General features: G+C 43.2%; 1 protein-coding gene across 2 annotated transcripts in view; it reads right to left on the bottom strand.

Moving 5' to 3' along the window:
* The window catches only part of LOC126197885 (TNF receptor-associated factor 4), a 684818-nt gene that overhangs the window by 129620 nt on the left and 535988 nt on the right, over positions 1 to 19210 (bottom strand). The window contains exon 1 of one of the 2 annotated variants that reach the window (XM_049934674.1): positions 2658 to 2838. The exons of the other annotated variant lie outside the window; for it this stretch is intronic. Coding sequence (XP_049790631.1) covers positions 2658 to 2774 — 117 coding nt within the window. The 5' untranslated portion in view covers positions 2775 to 2838. Of the gene's footprint in view, positions 1 to 2657; positions 2839 to 19210 lie in introns of those variants that run through there. 2 annotated transcript variants of the gene reach the window in all.

Below are 19210 nucleotides of genomic sequence, written 5' to 3' on the forward strand. Positions count from 1 at the left end.
TCTAGGGGACTGATGACCTCAGATGTTAAGTCCCATAGTGCTTAGATCAATTTGAACCAACATAAACCGACACTTCAACTTCTTGTGAGGCTATTGCCATTCGAGTGTCAATATCCAACGCCCACACCCTGACCCTCAAACGAAAACAGCGAAGCCTGCTGCGACTTGATATCACGGGCGATGAGACTTGGTGTTATCAATACGAACTGACCACAAAACGACACGGTGAAGAAATTCACATGAAGGTCAAACCTTTGACGACACAACCGACATTCAAACCATAGCAAAGTGCGAGCTGAACAGCGCCCCAAAGGACTTTTCTGACAGCTTCACAATGATTGTATGGACGATCTGTGTTTTGTACTCGAGTGGACGTTGGGGGGGGGGGGGGGGGAGGTCGAGGGGAGGGGCTATGTAGAACATCTGAAATATTAAAACCAACTTCTTAACATTTCTCGATTTTTTATTACTCTGGTCTCGTATCTTTTTGGAAAGGAGTATTTGAACTTCTCACAACTGGCTGCAAAATGATTACAAAACAGACGCAGTGCAACCAATCCTTTCTAGTTTGCTGGTGGGTACATTATGTTTAATCTCTAGAGATTTACATCGGTAACGTTTACTGCAACAGCCAACACGTGCTTTGGATCGTGACGTGCCTTGATAGTTTCGTCAGGGCCGTAGGCGTAGCTGTGTAGAGTAAGATGGACATAATTGACATTAATTGCTTGATACAATTACGCTCACTCGCTGGCATCCGAAGTTGGGTTGTGCGGCCGGTGTGATCGGATACGACGGCCACCGCGCCGTATTACATTACTGTGGAGCAGTTTCGTAACCGCAAGAACTTGCTGGGTGGCAGAGATTGCATCTCGCAGTGCAGGTGACACCGGCGCACGGAGCGCAGACCAAGGATTCAGCCCATTTTGCGTCTACGAAATTCACGCCACGGCAAAGTGATTCAGTCCAGTACCACTATTATTGCAATAGCCTCGTTATTCTCATCACGGTTATAATTTATGCATTCTCCGACCAGAAATTCGTAAGTGATAGGGGTTCCAAATTAATCTTTCATTGAAAAAGAGGTTCTCGCGGAAACAGCGTTAGCTTCCTACAGTCAACTTTTAATTCAAACTTCCAATTCCTCTGTAGCGATTACTTCTGAAGATGTAAAACCCAGATCAACATGCGCTGTTCTTCTATGGGAACTTTCAACAAAACATTAAAGTGTGACACATCGCGCGACGAATCAGAAGCAACGGCAAAATTCGGGGTTCTATAACATTTCTGTGTCTTGCAGATGTTGTAAGCAAATATCAGTTTTAAATTTCAGTACACGACTACATTAATAAAAAAATCTACTGCACAATGTTCTCAGTTTTTGACTGAATATACTTTAGACTAGAAAAGCTTCGTAGTTAGACGTCCTACTTTGGTTTACTAATGAATGTATCTTGAAAAGCGAAGTTGTAAATTACGACCATAATTTTTGTACTCGTTCATTCTCAGACTTTGAGAATCATTTATCGTTACCAAACGAAACGTTATACTAAAACTATACTATACTAGTACTTGCGCTCTTACACGGCAGTTGTGACCTATCCTGGACACGTTCATTCCATAAGAAAATATTACCACAGAATTCTGTACAACGCAGATTGATACCAAGAACGCTTTTTAATCATACTTCAATTTGTTAAAAACCAGAATAAATCATCTGAACGTTGGAGCAATGCAATGTTGATACGTTCAGCAACAAATTTGGGACATTAATACGTTACGAAATTTCCGAAGAAAAAGCCTTCAACTACTCATTTTGTAATGTCGTCGAAATATTGCAATATCAGGTTTACAGTTATTGATATGTATGACAATATACGAAACAACTGTCAACATTATAACAGTCGGGGGTAAACTTCACAGTCTTTTCTTCGTATCACTGGCGACTTCAAAAAGCACCGCATGTGCATGACACCAACACAATTCAAAATGTAAAGGCGGAAATAATCCCCTCAATGATGATGATGTGACAGTATGAATGGGAAATAGAAGAAGTTATGGTGTTACTAACATTGAATATTTATTTGTGCAAACAGAAAGTTATCTGCAGTAATGACGAGCAGAAAGGTCACAAAACTGAAACGGAAGATTGGAAGTATACATGGAACTTAAAACAGATATTAAAAAAAGAAACGGTTATGTCCAAAGGTCTTTGTTGCACACTGACTCTTCTTACTGGGTTAACCCCTTCAGAATCAAACTACAATCCGCACGTGTTATTTATGAGCACCAGTATTGTTGCATTTGAATGTTTCACAACAACAATTCATAAGAAGGCTAACGTAAGCTCCAACTGCACATTCTCACTGTGTAGGAAATTGAAGATGAGGGAGGGTCTGTAAACTTGGAAACAGAAAGCAAATTCCTAGCAAGTACACTGCGCCGACCAGGTCCGCAGGGATCGGAGATATCTGGTTGCCCATTTGCGTAGGTTTTCTCGACAGAGCGTTGAACCGCAGTGAGAGAGGAACTAACGGCTGGCGAATTGCCAGCGAGATGTTAGTTGCAGACAAAGAGCACACGGTGCTGTGCTGTTGCTCCTCCAGGCGTGTCCGTTAGCGGATGCGCCGGCCGAGAAATGTCGTCGCCACACTTACTTGCAGGTCCAGCGGGGGCGGCGTCTGTGTCTGCGTGGTCGTCGTCGTTTGCTTGTTGGGAGACAGCCGCGCGGGGAAGCTGAGCGTCTTGGTCCACTGAGCCAAGCTACGCACCATGTCGGCGCCGGGCCGCGACCGGGAGAATCGCGAGCGCAGCAATAACGACCCTATCGCAACCGCGTCTGACAACGCACTGAGCCAAGGAACGGGACAGGACCGCTGAGGCGCCGGCCGGCGCCTGCCAACTTGGCCGCTAGGGGCGCGCGCGTCGCTTCGGAGCAGCTGATCCGCGTCCCCCCTAGTTGCGTAAGAAAAGCCGGCGCAGTCCTGAGGCTTCCGCGCGTGGAAGAGGTTGTCGCGGCGTCGGTGGGGCCGTTAGGACGAGCTGTCCGGCGCGACTGACACTGATCGCCTACTACGCTTGCACCACCCACAGCGAAAGGGGGTCATCTCTGAGGAACTTTGCCCGAGCAACTCGCCCACTTCGAGCCCAGCAACAGTGTCCTGTCTTAAAATAAACAAATCACCGAGGAAGATGACACACTGGACTCGTATTCGGGAAGACGACGGCTCATACCTCGTCCGGTCATCCAGATTTAGCTTCTCTGCGATTTCCCTACATGGGTTAAGGATACCGGGTATCGCAGCTTCATAACTTTCAGAGATTTACACAAAACTATTCATTGTCTCTATTCAACTCAGTACCAAATGCCTTGCCGTAAACTCGGTATCAGGCAACACACTTGTACCGTCCATGAAATTTATTAATTTTTGCTACTGAAAAATTCAGTTGCGGCTCACTTTACACGAAAAGTTACATGGTTAACGCAGACACATTCACATAATGTAATAACAGCGTAATAACTAATAAAAGGAGAACAACATTTACTTTCTATTTGTGCCCATAATGCAAAAATAAACAAAGAGTATGATGTGTTCAAAATGGTTCAAATGGCTCTGAGCACTATGGGACTTAACATCTATGGTCATCAGTCCCCTAGAACTTAGAACTACTTAAACCTAACTAACCTAAGGACATCACACAACACCTAGTCATCACGAGGCAGAGAAAATCCCTGACCCCGCCGGGAATCGAACCCGGGCGCGGGAAGCGAGAACGCTACCGCACGACCACGAGCTGCGGACAGTATGATGTGTGATACGTAGAAATTGCTGGAAAAATGGTGATCTTTCCAGTTCTTTTTGGAAAAGTTAAGGGAAGCTGTTGCTCTCATTCTAAAGTAATAGCTGGATGAAATGGCACACAAATTTATATAACCTCTCCCCCCCCCCTCCCACATTCCCAAGTAATTTGAGAGTAAACTGTACCTAAAACACTGAAAACGAAAGTTAATGGACACAAAAAGTATATACGAAATTTCAAATAACTCATATAGCATCACAGCAGCTGGTCTTCCTTTGTATCTTTTATTTGATATTTTCTTAGTACCAGCTTTTCTCATCTCTGTGGTGCGACGAGCCGCTTCGTGTCGGCAGTGATAACTACAAAGACCATGTAATCTCCAATGTCTGTCCCAATTCCTCCTTTAGTTCTGCTATTTGATGTATCACTTAAACATGTTACGGGTCCAGCGGTTTTAATACCCAAATTATGTGAAGGAAACTTTCATTCGGGAAAAATTGGAAATTTGTGGTAATATCCTATGGGACCAAACTACTGAGGTCATCGGCCGCTAAGGTTACCCATTACATCTAACTTAAGCTAAGGAGAACACACACACCCCCATGCCCGAGGGAGGACTCGAACCTCTGACGGGGTTGGTCGCGCGAACCGTGAAAAGGTGCCCGAGACCGATCGGCTACCACGCGCGGCTTCATTCGGGTTTTGCGTACGAGACGTGGAGACATTTATCTAAAAGGCACGCGTCGTTTACAGCCTGAAAGACAGTTTTAATTGTTATCAACATTTCTTATGAACGCGGATATCCTCATCGATAAGTGCCCTCTGAAACCACCATGATGCAGAACCTTCCGAGCAAGGTGCATACTGTGAAAAGTTTTTTTATATAAAATTTAAAAATACACTGCTCACACTGCACTTTTCCTTACTCTCAAAACAAAGTAGCAATGCAGCAATTCTACCTCAGGTCTCTGTGAGGTGTCTACGATCTATTAGTGGTTTATCATTAGTTTCTTGCGCTTCATATATTTTTTTTTATTTTCTGTAACCTTACTTCCATTTGTTTCTGCGCATGTCCACAACGTCCTAAGTTTGAAATTTCTGTCTCTCCAAAGACGTCTGATTCTTTCAAGCTCATGAAATCTTTTGAATCTCCCGGACCAAAGATAAGGTCGTATGTAACCTGGTATAATGTCTCAGACTTAAGAAAATTCTGAGAATCTCTTCACCTCTGTAACGTTCATAACACAGTTAAATAGACCTCAAGGTAATATTTGCACCTGTGACTGTATTGTGATAGGTTTCCATTTTTTTCTGGGAATTTCAAGGCAAATAAAACAAAACTAAATAAAACTTACATATCTGATGACAAACACGACTGTTCATGTATATTTTCTGAGGTTTATTATTTTTTAATAAGAGACCCGTGGTTTGCAACAGCTCGATACTCGCTAATTTAATTATGGTTTACAAATTTTATAATCCCATTGTTCCTATGAAAGCACCTTTCCAACAGACTCAAGTCTTGTAACATGCATTCACCAAAAAGTACAGCACAAAACACAATGTAACGGAGCATCTCTCTCTAGGGGAACTCCCCATCGCACCCCCTCAGATTTAGTGGTAAAATTGCCCACTGGATAGCACATCGAAAAATGAACACAGATCAAACATAAAAAAAGATGGAGGTAAACTGAACTACGCGAAAAGAAACAGTGAACGGTCTAAGTTCCGATGTACAACATCGAGCGAACTATAAGAACCACGGCGTCGTGGTTGTGTGGTTACGGTGTCGGACTACGGAGTCGGAGATTCTTGTTCAAGCCTCCGTCGTACATCATTATTTTGTTTCCTCAAAAAATTAAGAACTGTCCGTTCGCTCATTAACGTGTCTGTTCTCCTTCTGTAGTCTCGACGGTTGTCATACTGTACATAGCTTACAGACTATAAGTCGAGTGGTAAGAATATATTACTGTTCCAAGTAAATGTTATGAAAAGTGAGAGCGGACGAGATGCCGCATAGTCCTCTCGCAGAAATGAAAACAACGAATAAACGAGTGTGAACTATGTTACAAGAGAGGAATCCGAGAGTCAAAACTTCCGAAACGGAACACAAGTGTCATAACATGTGATACTTGTGTAGAACAAGAAGGACATACGTTACGTCTGGAGGCCCCTCCCGTACGCCTCGCTGTTGCTGACGGACGTTTCACGACAGAGACACAAACCTGAATACAGTTAACAGACATCGTCAATGACAGGACGGACGATTCATACTTTTATAAAAAAATAAAAGGCCACGAGGGAGATTTGAACCGGGACTTGCCTCGTCACAGGCCAACAACGTGACCACAGAACAACAACGCTGTCGTTATTTGTATAGCCTGGATACTTGGGCCGTTCACTGTTTCTATTTAGTTTCTTTTTTCACAGTTCAGTACAGCTTCTTCCTGTTTTCACTCTTTATCTGTGTTCAGCTTTTGACGCGTTATTCACTGGGCCGTCTTACCACTAAATCAGAGGGGGGCGTGCGTGAGGAGTTGGCTTTGTCAGATGCAAAAGTTCTTAGATGTGGTTGCCGTCGCAGCGAGTACGGCTCAACATATCGCCGTTGTGCCGCTCTTAAACTGCATTCAGTAAAATTATACACGAGCTGCATATCGGCCATCTCTTCACCTGTAAACCTATTCATACTGCTTTTTATTTATTTATTAACACGTAGAGTTCCGTAGGTCCAAATAGAGGAGCAAATCTCCAAGGTCATGGAACGTGTCAGTACATGAAATTACAACATAAAAGTAATAACAGATAAAAATAAAATGTTTATGAACCCGAAAAAAGTCATTCCATAGGTTAATGTAAACGCAATCAACAATACAGCAAGAATCAGCTTAATTTTTCAAGGAACTTCTCGACAGAATAGAACTCTTCAGTTTCAATTTGAAAGCACGTGGATTACTGCTAAGATTTTTGAATTCGAGTGGTAGTTTATTGAAAATGGATGCAGCAGTATACTGCACACCTTTCTGCACAAGAGTTAAGAAGTCCGATCGAAATGAAGGTTTCTGCCGAGTATTAACTCAGTGAATGCTGCTTATATTGAGGGACAATGTCAAAAGACCCATACTCGTGAACAAGGGTCGACAAGAGGTTCGTGAACTTACACTACTTATTGCCCGAACCGCCTGTTTCTGAGCCAAAAATATCCCTTAAGAATGGGAAGAGTTACCCCAAAATATAATACCATACGACATAAGCGAGTGAAAATATGCAAAGTAGACTAATTTTCGTCTATATTTTCGAAAGTATGAAATGTAAAAATACGGTAGATGCATGAATTGAAGCGTAAACTCCTCGAGTTTGTGTTGTGCCCACCAATTGGCATTACGAGTGATGTGCCTTGACAAAATGGCGACAAAGCAAGAAAACAGTTTTGTGTGTTGGAATATGCGACATCTTTATCTGTAACAACACTGCAGCGTGCATTCGGAAAGTACACTCCTGGAAATGGAAAAAAGAACACATTGACACCGGTGTGTCAGACCCACCATACTTGCTCCGGACACTGCGAGAGGGCTGTACAAGCAATGATCACACGCACGGCACAGCGGACACACCAGGAACCGCGGTGTTGGCCGTCGAATGGCGCTAGCTGCGCAGCATTTGTGCACCGCCGCCGTCAGTGTCAGCCAGTTTGCCGTGGCATACGGAGCTCCATCGCAGTCTTTAACACTGGTAGCATGCCGCGACAGCGTGGACGTGAACCGTATGTGCAGTTGACGGACTTTGAGCGAGGGCGTATAGTGGGCATGCGGGAGGCCGGGTGGACGTACCGCCGAATTGCTCAACACGTGGGGCGTGAGGTCTCCACAGTACATCGATGTTGTCGCCAGTGGTCGGCGGAAGGTGCACGTGCCCGTCGACCTGGGACCGGACCGCAGCGACGCACGGATGCGCGCCAAGACCGTAGGATCCTACGCAGTGCCGTAGGGGACCGCACCGCCACTTCCCAGCAAATTAGGGACACTGTTGCTCCTGGGGTATCGGCGAGGACCATTCGCAACCGTCTCCATGAAGCTGGGCTACGGTCCCGCACACCGTTAGGCCGTCTTCCGCTCACGCCCCAACATCGTGCAGCCCGCCTCCAGTGGTGTCGCGACAGGCGTGAATGGAGGGACGAATGGAGACGTGTCGTCTTCAGCGATGAGAGTCGCTTCTGCCTTGGTGCCAATGATGGTCGTATGCGAGTTTGGCGCCGTGCAGGTGAGCGCCACAGTCAGGACTGCATACGACCGAGGCACACAGGGCCAACACCCGGCATCATGGTGTGGGGAGCGATCTCCTACACTGGCCGTACACCACTGGTGATCGTCGAGGGGACACTGAATAGTGCACGGTACATCCAAACCGTCATCGAACCCATCGTTCTACCATTCCTAGACCGGCAAGGGAACTTGCTGTTCCAACAGGACAATGCACGTCCGCATGTATCCCGTGCCACCCAACGTGCTCTAGAAGGTGTAAGTCAACTACCCTGGCCAGCAAGATCTCCGGATCTGTCCCCCATTGAGCATGTTTGGGACTGGATGAAGCGTCGTCTCACGCGGTCTGCACGTCCAGCACGAACGCTGGTCCAACTGAGGCGCCAGGTGGAAATGGCATGGCAAGCCGTTCCACAGGACTACATCCAGCATCTCTACGATCGTCTCCATGGGAGAATAGCAGCCTGCATTGCTGCGAAAGGTGGATATACACTGTACTAGTGTCGACATTGTGCATGCTCTGTTGCCTGTGTCTATGTGCCTGTGGTTCTGTCAGTGTGATCATGTGATGTATGTGATCCCATGAATGTGCCAATAAAGTTTCCCCTTCCTGGGACAATGAATTCACGGTGTTCTTATTTCAATTTCCAGGAGTGTATTATGGAAAAGATCCGCTCTGTGAACAGAGCATTGTGCGTTGGTATCCACAATTTAGGACATTGGTTCTCTTTGTAAACAGAAAAGTACCCGTCGATCAATGCAATAGTAGAGAGCGCGAGGAAAAGTTTCGTATGTGGTTAAAAAAAAAAAAAAAACAACAGTCCGCGCAAACCACTCACTTGGAATGCGGTAGCAATCTGTGTGGAAAATCTTGCGACGGCGGTTAAATTTTAAATCGTACCGCCTGCAGCTCGTGCAACAATTACAACCTTAAGATTATGACCGGCAAGTTCAATTTTGAATCACAATTAAGAATGAACATTTCGCCTCTATGCTGATATTCAACGACGAAGAATCCTTCAGTTTATTTGCAAAGTTAATCTACAGTGTCGGGCACTGAAAATCCTCATGAAATTGTGGGATATGGCCGAGGTTCCACGACGTTTAATGTTTTCTGTGCAGGCGAAGCTGTGTGGGTGGCTTTTCTACTGCGAGAAGGCTGTGACTGGTACCTCTTATTTTCATATGTCGCATTTGTGGTTCTTTTTACAAATCACTGCTGATACTGAGAATTTCATCTTCCAATCCCCTCACTGGAGCATCGATGTTCGTCGCTACTAACACGACGAACTACCGCATCGCTGGATTGGGCGTAGTGGTGAAGATGATATGGCTCTGTCCCCCCCCCTCCCCCTCCATCTTTTTCCTCCCAGTTTGCCTCTTTGTGACTTTTCCCTTTGGTAGTACATTGAGGGCCGTGATTACGTAACCCCACTAACAATAACAGGAGAACAGCTCCGAGAACGCATCGGAGCTGCAGGGATGACCATTGATAGGATTGCTACATTAGGTATGGAACGAACTTTACTGTCACTAGGACGTATGTCGAGTGACCAGAGCAATTGCAACACACTAACTTTATCAGTTTGCGGCTCTATTCATGAATCAACAACATTTCTACGTATAACGCTTTGGAAAATATGCAGCTTGGAAAACGAATGAATCATTTATAGTAGTCCTGTAGGTAACTGTTCAACAGCTAAACGTCTGAAGTTAAATCGAAAGAGCGTATTATGTAAATGCCAAAGGCATGGACTCCGAAGCAACATGCATTACAACACTTCAAAAAAAAAAATCTATGGGAAAATGAAGACAAACAACTGCACCCGAAACATATTGTTAAGGTATAACTGCGAAAAGTCACGAAAAGAAGATCGCGTTGGAGAATCCGTCGCTATTCCGCTGTAAAATCAAAACTATCGAAGGAATTATACTCTAGGGAAAAGCTGCAGTAACGACGAGAAGGATACAAACCTCTTGTGCATCATTGTAACGCACACCGATTTGTCTGTTGTTGAAAAGTACGAATTTCATGTGTAGCAAAATCTACCTAAATTATTACAGCGTATCTAAATGTCATTCTTTCCTCCACATTCTCATTTACAGTAGACAGAAAATTCCAACATCAAGTAACATGTCCTATGTACGGAAAATGTCTGCCATATCGGCAGAACAGTAAATAAAGATGTTAATAACTAAAATGGATTGGTGACTGGTTTACACCTAGCATAAAGTTACGGTCTCACACGCATACTTAACCTGACTAGCACGTCTGGCAGAAAGGATATAACGGAGAACGGCTTAACCTCAACCTAGGGGTTATTTCCGGAACGAAACTTTCACTCCACGGCAGTGTGCAGGCTATTATGAAACTTCCTGACGTGTAGCTGTTTGCCGGACCGGGTGTCGAATCCGGGTCTTCGCCTTTCGCTGCCAGCAGTGCAGTTGCTGAATCACCGAAAATCGCCTTACAACCCGATTCAGTGACACGTCTGCTGTTGTAATGTTTCGAAAATAATTGACAAAACACTCTTAGATATAACGCAGGCTTTCTCTGCCGCTGTAATAGTTATCTATTTTCCGTTTATGTATTTATCAACATCTACATGTACATCTACATGATTATTCTGCTATTCACAATAAAGTGCCTGGCAGAGGATTCAATGAACCACCTTCAAGGTCTCTCTACCGTTCGATTCTCGAACGGCGCGCGGGAAAAACGAGCACTTAATATTTTTCTGTGCGAGCCCTAATTCTCTTATTTTATCGTGATGATCATTTCTCCCTATGTAGGTGGGTTCCAACGGAGCAGAAAACTGGTGACTGAAATTTCATGAGAAGATCCCGTCGCAACGTCTTTGTTTTAATGATTCCACTCCAATTCACGCATCATGTCTGTGGCACTATCTCCCCTGTTTCGCGATAATACAAAACGAGCTGCCCTTCTTTGTACTTTTTCGATGTCATCCGTCACTCACACCTGATGCGGATCTCACACCGCACAGCAATACTCCAGAACAGGGCGGACAAGCGTTGTGTAAGCCGTCTCTTTAGTAGACCTGTTGCACCTTCTAAGTGTTATGCCAATGAATCGCAGTCTTTGGTTGCTCCACCCACATTATTTATGTGATCGTTCCAATCTAGGTTATTTGTAATTGTAATCCCTAAGTATTTAGTTGAATTTACTGTCTTCAGATTTATGTGACTTATCGCGTAATCGAAATTTTGCGACTGATGTGAATAGCTTCACACTTTTCCTTATTCAGGGTCAATGGCAAATGGTTCAAATGTCTCTGAGCACTATGGGACTCAACATCTTAGGTCATAAGTCCCCTAGAACTTAGAACTACTTAAACCTAACTAACCTAAGGACATCACACACACCCATGCCCGAGGCAGGATTCGAACCTGCGACCGTAGCAGTCCCGCGGTTCCGGACTGCAGCGCCAGAACGGCTAGACCACCGCGGCCGGCTGTTCAGGGTCAATTGCCACTTTTCGCACTATACAGATAATTTTGCAATTCGTCATCCGATGACTTTACAAGACGGTAAATGACAGCATCATCTGCAATGAATCTAAGACAGCTACTCAGATTGTCTCCTATGTCGTTAATATAGATAAGGAACAATAGAGGGCATATAACACTTCTTTGTGGAACGCCTCTGTTTTACTCGATGACTTTCCGTCTATTACTACGAACTGTGATCTTTCTGACAGGAAACCACGAATCCAGTCGCACAACTGAAGCGATATTCCATAGGTACGCAGTTTGGTCAGAAGACGCTTGTGAGGAAAGGTGTCGAAAGCATTCTGGAAATCTAAAAATATGGAATCAATTTGACATCCCCTGTCGATAGCAGTCATTACTTCATGATTATAAAGGACTAGTTGTGTTTCACAAGAACTATGTTTTCTGAATTCGTGCTGACTGTGTGTCAATTAATCGTTTTCTCGAGGTAATTGGTTGGTTGGTTTTTTGGGGAAGGAGACCAGACAGCGTGGTCATCGGTCTCATCGGATTAGGGAAGGATTGGGAAGGAAGTCGGCCGTGCCCTTTCAGAGGAACCATCCCGGCATTTGCCTGGAGTGATTTAGGGAAATCACGGAAAACCTAAATCAGGATGGCCGGACGCGGGATTGAACCGTCGTCCTCCCGAATGTGAGTCCAGTGTCTAACCACTGCGCCAACCTGCTCGGTCGAGGTAATTCATAACGTTCGAACACAGTATATGTTCTAAAAACCTACTGCAAATCGACGTTAGTGATATGGGCCTGTAATTCACCGGTTTGCTCCTATTTCCCTTTTTGGGTATTGGTGTGACTTGAGCAATTTTCCAGTCTTTAGGTACGGAACTCCCTGTGAGCAAGGGATTGTATATAGTTACTAAATATGGAGCTATTGTATCAGCATACTCTGAAAGGAACCTGACTGGTATACAATCGGGACTGGAGGCCTTGCCTTTATTGAGTGATTTAAGCTGCTTTGCTACATCGAGGATATCCACTTCTATGTTTTCATCTTGGCAGTTCTTCTTGATTGGAATTCAGGAATATTTAGTTCGTCTTCTTTGGTAAAGGAGTTTCGGAAAACCGTGTTAAGTAACTCTGCTTTAGTGGCAGTGTCATCAGTGACTTCACCGTTGTCATCGCGCAGTGACGATATTAATTGCGTCTTGCCTCTGGTGTGCTTATGTATGACCAGAATCCCTTTGGGTTTTCTGCCAGATTCCGAGACAGAGTTTCACTGTGGAAATTATTAAAAGCATCTCGCATTGATGTATGCGCTATATTTCGAACTTCTGCAAAACTTTGCCAATCTTGAGGATTTTGCGTTCTTTTAAATTTGGCATTCTTTTTTCGTTGCTTCAGCAACAGCGACCTAACAAATTTTGTGTACCATGGGGAATCAGTATCACCACTTATTAATTTATGTGGTATATATCTCTCAATTGCCGTCGATACTATCTCTTTGAAATCATTTTACATCTTTTCTACCCTTTCATGATCAGATCGGAAGGAAAATTGCGTTATGAGCATTTTTATGAGCTTTTTGAAATAGATGTATTGTGCGTTTCTTTTTCATGGTTGTAGGTGTTACGGTATTCAGCCTAGCAGCAACTACCTTGTGATCGCTAATCCCTGTATTCGTCATGATACTCCCTATTTGTCCAGGATTATTTGTTGCTGAGAGATCAAGTATGCTTTCGCAACGAGATCTCTTACATCGAAATAGCGTCAATGGCTAAAGTTTTTTGGAAAACCGTTCGTGGTGACTCAGTTGGTAAGCCAATAGCTTCGCATTCGGCATCTAGATGTAGGCCGTTTCATAAAATTTCAAGAATGGTACCGGATGTTTCAACGTTGTTCTTATGATGTTTCCGCCAAGAACCTTCAGACCATCTCTTGGTGTAAACAGGACACCCGACGACGGTCGGAAGATCACGGATGGAAATATCGTGGCAGAAAGTTACGAAGATTTGACTGCTTCCCTCAAATTGTATGGAAAAATTAACACGTCGGATGACTGTTAAATGGCAAAGATACAAGTAAAGATCTGGAATGGCTGGTACTCCGCAGCCTTAAAAAATTTTTTGAAGCTGCAATTGAAATGTTTATTTGCCAATCCAGTATTCGGGTGTGTAACCCAACCTCAGTGGCATTTGATACAGAGGAACAAACAACTGTATGTAGATCTATTTCTACAGCATGATAATATATATACGCGTATAATATCAGAATAGAAGTCTCCTTACATTATATATCTTTATAGCAATGGCATGTTTATCAGTCAACTCTTTGAGGAGCCCGGTAAACGCCGTAAAAATTTACCCTAGTGGGGCATGAACAATAATTTACATACTTAAAATTTATCCACACTGTAACACTTTAGTTTTATTGTCGACCGAACGAGGTGGCACAATGGTTAGCACACTGGACACGGATCCGGGAGGACGACGATTCAAACCCGAGTCCGGCCATCCTGATTTAGGTTTTCCGTGATTTCCCTAAATCGCTCTAGGCAAATGCCGGGATATTTCCGTCGAAAGGGTACGGCCGACTTCCTTCCCCATCCTTCCCTAATCCGATGGGACCGAATGACTTCACTGCTTGGTCCCCTCCACGGAATCAACCAAGTTTTATTATCGTAATATGTTTTCTACAGTACGTTTGTAAAACTTCATCTTAATAACAACAAAATATTATCATTAAATGTAGCCAACGCAACTAACCATCAACCCATTTCAGTATACAGACTCGACAAGCGATAGTTCAACTTAGGTATAACTTTATTTTAATTGTCGTGATATCTCTTGCAACAGTAGTTACCTGCTCTGAGGCAGAAAGGTACTTTGCACACTGAACACATGCATACAGTTCGGACCAGGGTTTTTCTTGAAATGTTTATTGCACGTCTACATGATGAATAGGCTGATGTTTACTGCTTTCGTGTCTAATACTTTCGTCTACGTATGGATTGTGTGCTTTGATCTGAGATGATAAATTATTTTTGCATACACGGGATAGAGTAGCAGCCACTGAAACCATTTTTTGGAGCCAACAAACTTTTTACACCTCTGCAAATTGACTTCAGGACAGAGAAAAATGTAAGGGCACGTCTTATAAGCACTACAGATAAGATGCAAGACTATAACATGTCAGGTGAGCCTAAATAATATGTAGCGAATGTGATAAATTTTATGTTGGGCAAACAGGGAGAAACTTCAAAACGAAATTTACCATATTAATGTTAGTGAAGCCAATCCTTCAGTATTCAGTGCTCATTTACGAGAATATTCTATTAATGACATTAATAAAAACTTCGCCATTACTCATAAAGCGGAAAAAGTCAGATTTTTAAATATTCTATAAGAAAATGAAATATACACCCATAACACGTACAAGCTTCCAATATACTTAATGAACAGAGTTGCGGAATAAAATGTATATACAAAATTTCAACAGTCCATATCGTGCAAGTAAAATTGTCTTATTTGATGTGATATGTTGAATTATTTTGCGATTTTATACCTTTTGTATATTCTATTTTCATATACCAGTTGTCCAGAGATTATATTTTACATATATGAAGGAATTTTTACCTCCACGGTCACAGATGACATATCATCCTAGAAATAACAAAAGAGAGGTAATGTAGACTCTTTGATCTATCAGTTCCGTGTTTACGCTGTGTAACGGTTCTGTCAGAAGTCGTTAACACTTGTCCCTGCCTATGATTTGACAGCAAGAACATACACGTTAACTGTGTACTGTGAGATAGGACGGATTTCTTATCTTACTGTATTAACTGACAAGCGTGCATTGCTATAGGTGCGTTAAATAAGCAGACTTACATTTCTGCTATTGTAATCGTATATACAGTTGTCATGTTGTAAGGGAGAGCCGGGCAAAGTTGCCAGCGGGGTTCTGGGGGCTATAAGGCACTGGTACAGCGTGGTAAATGCTTTAACTTATTCACCCGGAGGGCCCAGCCACCCCATGAATTCTGATCTGTTTGCTGTCCCGCTCCTCAGGGCTATAGACGTTTAAGTGGATTTTAGTCATCCTGATATAAGTGGTCAGCTTGTCTATTTATTGTGGAGAGGGAATGTGATTTAAGTCTTTTTAATGAAACTGTGAAGTGTCATATGTACACTCCATAATCCTACTTTAGTTACTGAAATTTCGGACATGCTATTAGAGGATATACAGCTTTTGTAAACGGCGTCAATGCGGACAAAGTGGCCATCCCGGCGGTGACGTCTGTCCACATTATGTAGGGGGAAAACGTAAAGGCAGCGGCCGAAGAAGGGCTCAACGGCGATACTTACAGCAAGTCCGTGTAACAGCGACAGCAGCAAATAAAGACAGAGAAGAAAAAGAAGGTAAAAAGGAGAAACTGAAAGCAGCCGAAGAGAAGAAAGGCAGTAAAACGAAAATTGCGAGGAGCAGGAACTCCACCCTAGAAGAGATCTTTTTAGCGACAACGGTGAAGACAGAGTGCATGTACTGCGAAGAAAAATTTTCGAATTCAAGGCCAGAAGAGCAGTGGATTTACTGCCAATCTGCTCCCTCTGGACCCACGTATTCTGTACTGGAGTTGAGGAATACAGTGACCTTTAATTTTAAAAGTGTGAATAACTGAACTCGATAGTAAAATTTAGTTAGTTCTTTGTTAAAACAGTTTTTATCCCTTGTTTTATAGTTTGAATCTGAGTGGCCACGATGTGAAAACTGAATTGTTTGAAGTATTTAATTTGACCTTAAGGCAATTAAACTGCTCCGTATCGTACTTCAATAGCTGCACATTGTAATCACCCATTTCTATACATTCGATTCCATTGCCTCCCAGCTTAAAAATTAAAATTATTTTAGCCTGGCCACTTTGCCCGGCTCTTCCCTACATACATGTGTTTGTTCCTTCATATGGGTTATACATCGGAATACCAGCTTCGCAAACAATTTCAAGTGCAGCTCATGATGTTTAGAAGTCGACCTTTAACAGACACAAGTTTTCCATCATGTCCTTCAAACTATTAAGGCGAATGCCGTAGCAACCATAAAATAAAGAGATCGGAAAGCTATCTTTGTACAAAAAACAGGCTGTCGAACAACATGAAATAGAAGCAGTAGCGAAGGAGGGAGTGAGGAATGGTTGTAGCTTGTCCCCAATGTTACTCAACCTGTTCGTAGAATAAACAGTAAAAGAAACCAAAGAGACATTTGGAAATAGATTTTAAGTTAAGGAGTTTAATTAAAAACTTTAAGGTTTGCCGAAGACACTGTAATACTCTCAGTGACAGCAAAAGACCTTAGAGAATAGTTCTATAGTGTGGGTAACGTTTTGAAAAGGGTTTGTAAGATGAACGTCAATAAAGTAAAACAGCGGTATTGGAATGTAGTAAAATTATATCAAGCGATGCCGAGAAAACTAGATTAGTAAATGATGCACTAAATAGTCGACGAGTTTTGGTATTTGAGCGGGAAAATGGCAGAATGAGAGAGTATATAAAATGAAGACTGATATAGAAAGAAAAACGTTTCTGAAAACAATTTGTTAATATCTAATATAGATTTAAATGTTATAAATCTTTTCTGAAATCATTTGGAGTGTAGCATGATACGGAAGTGAAACGTAGACTATAAACAGTATTTAACGGAATAAAACTGAAGTTTCTGGAATGCCATGCTTCTACAGACGAATGCAGAAGATTATGTGGGAGAAAATGAAATGTACGGCACAGCTTTACGAAAGGAAACGATAGGTTGAAAGAGCGTATCCGGAGAGATTGAGGAATTGTTAATTTGGTAATGATGGAAAGTAATGGGAGGGGGGTGCACTTATTGCAGAGGGAGACAAAGGCTTGAATGTCGGTTCATAGTTACGCAGAGACAGAAATACGTTGACAGCAGACGCGATCAGCGCGGCTTCCCCGTCGAAGGTTCGAGTCCTCCCTCGGGCATGGGTGCGTGTTTCGTCCTTAGCGTAAGTTAGTTTAAGTTAGATTAAATGTGCAAGCTTAGGGACCGATGACCTCTGCGGTTGGTCCCATAAGACCTTACCACAAATTTAAAAAAAAAATTGACAAGAGACCAGTGCGAAGAGCTGCATCAGACCCTTATTCGAATGGGGGAAACACAGAAGTGATAAGGTAGCGGATGTGGCTAATCTCCGTCTATATGTTTACTCTACAATTTACAATTAAGTGCCTGGCAGAGGGTTTATCGAACCACCTTCAAGCTATTTCATTGCCGTTCCACTCTCGAACAGCGGGAAAAATGAACCCTCAAAAAAGGCTAAGCGTAAATTGAGACGCGCGTGTGGCGTGGCGCAGCGCAGCGCGAATTTTTGTAGGTTCTCAGCTTCAAATGTGACCGCGCAAATTGCGACGCGACGCGACTGGGACGCGACACGCGCCTGCGCCAGGTCGCGCGGCGTTGTGGTAGGCGCAAATTGAGAATCGTATAGCACGTGTGACGTGACACGACACAATAGCGCGACACGCACGTGCCGCACGGGTCGCGCGGGTGCAGCGCATATTGCGACGCGTACACCATACTTCGCACGCGCCGACTGGCGACGCTCTGCGCTGACTGAACCGAAGCGCGCTACCTCTTATCTTTCTCAAACGATTTTACAGAAACTATTCTCTGAAAATATATGATTTTTGCCTTACTTGTAGCGTTATATGTCAGCTTCGTGACGAAGTGCCCATCACCTCGCTAATGACCATTCTTATTGTGATGTACACATTTTAGTAAGACACTACGCAAAACTCAAAAGGTTTGCAACGAAAATTAGGGGTCGCTATGATTTTGCGTTTGGTGCGTATCACACCATATGTTGCTGCGTATGAAATTTAGCTAACATGCTGAATTTTTGTTTAGACTTGGGAGGAGGTCTCTATCTGCCTCCGATCTCGAGAAAATGGATCCCATGTAGCGCGCTCACTTCCGATCTCACGCCCGCGAGACTGAAATACTCGCAATATCTCTCATATCTCCTAAACCGCTCGAGACATCGAAACGAAAGTTTGGCTAATGATAGCACACACGTTGGAGAGTATTTTGCCAATTATTAAACACACGGAACTTTCTTATCTATGGCGATATATCATTACTTATACTTCTTTTTTCATTTATGTCACTCCAGTGACTGTAATTTTTTAAGAGTTATCGACAGCTAGCGAAACAAGAGCTTCCTAGTATGAAAATAAACATGAAATTTCTTCTTTTATGTTACTGCAAACCGATACTATGAGGTTTTTCGTAAGCTATTGAGCTCTGTGATTGCCAATTACTTGTTTAATGAGGCCCCCTGTTTCGGAATTCTGTCTGAATAGCTGCTGTGAGATGAGTTTGGCAAATTACATTGTGACAAAGGAAGTACAATTAAACCAGTCACCAAGAGAAATGTGGCCTTTACTCATAAATGGTGATGCTTCTTCGAATGAGAAAAGGTTAACAACTCACACAAAACAGATTGGCAATTCTGTTGGAATTTTGATGGAATCCCCATGACCCATCGTATTTTTAACACTGAGCGACTGGAATGGAAATTTACCAAAGGATTTTATCCCTTCTCCTGATCTTAGCAGTATTAAAATAATGACGAGCGTTCCTTGGTAAAAAGCGTCCGAGATATCGACA

The sequence above is a fragment of the Schistocerca nitens genome, chromosome 1, assembly GCF_023898315.1.
Source record: "Schistocerca nitens isolate TAMUIC-IGC-003100 chromosome 1, iqSchNite1.1, whole genome shotgun sequence".
Classification (NCBI taxonomy): Eukaryota; Metazoa; Arthropoda; class Insecta; order Orthoptera; family Acrididae; genus Schistocerca; species Schistocerca nitens.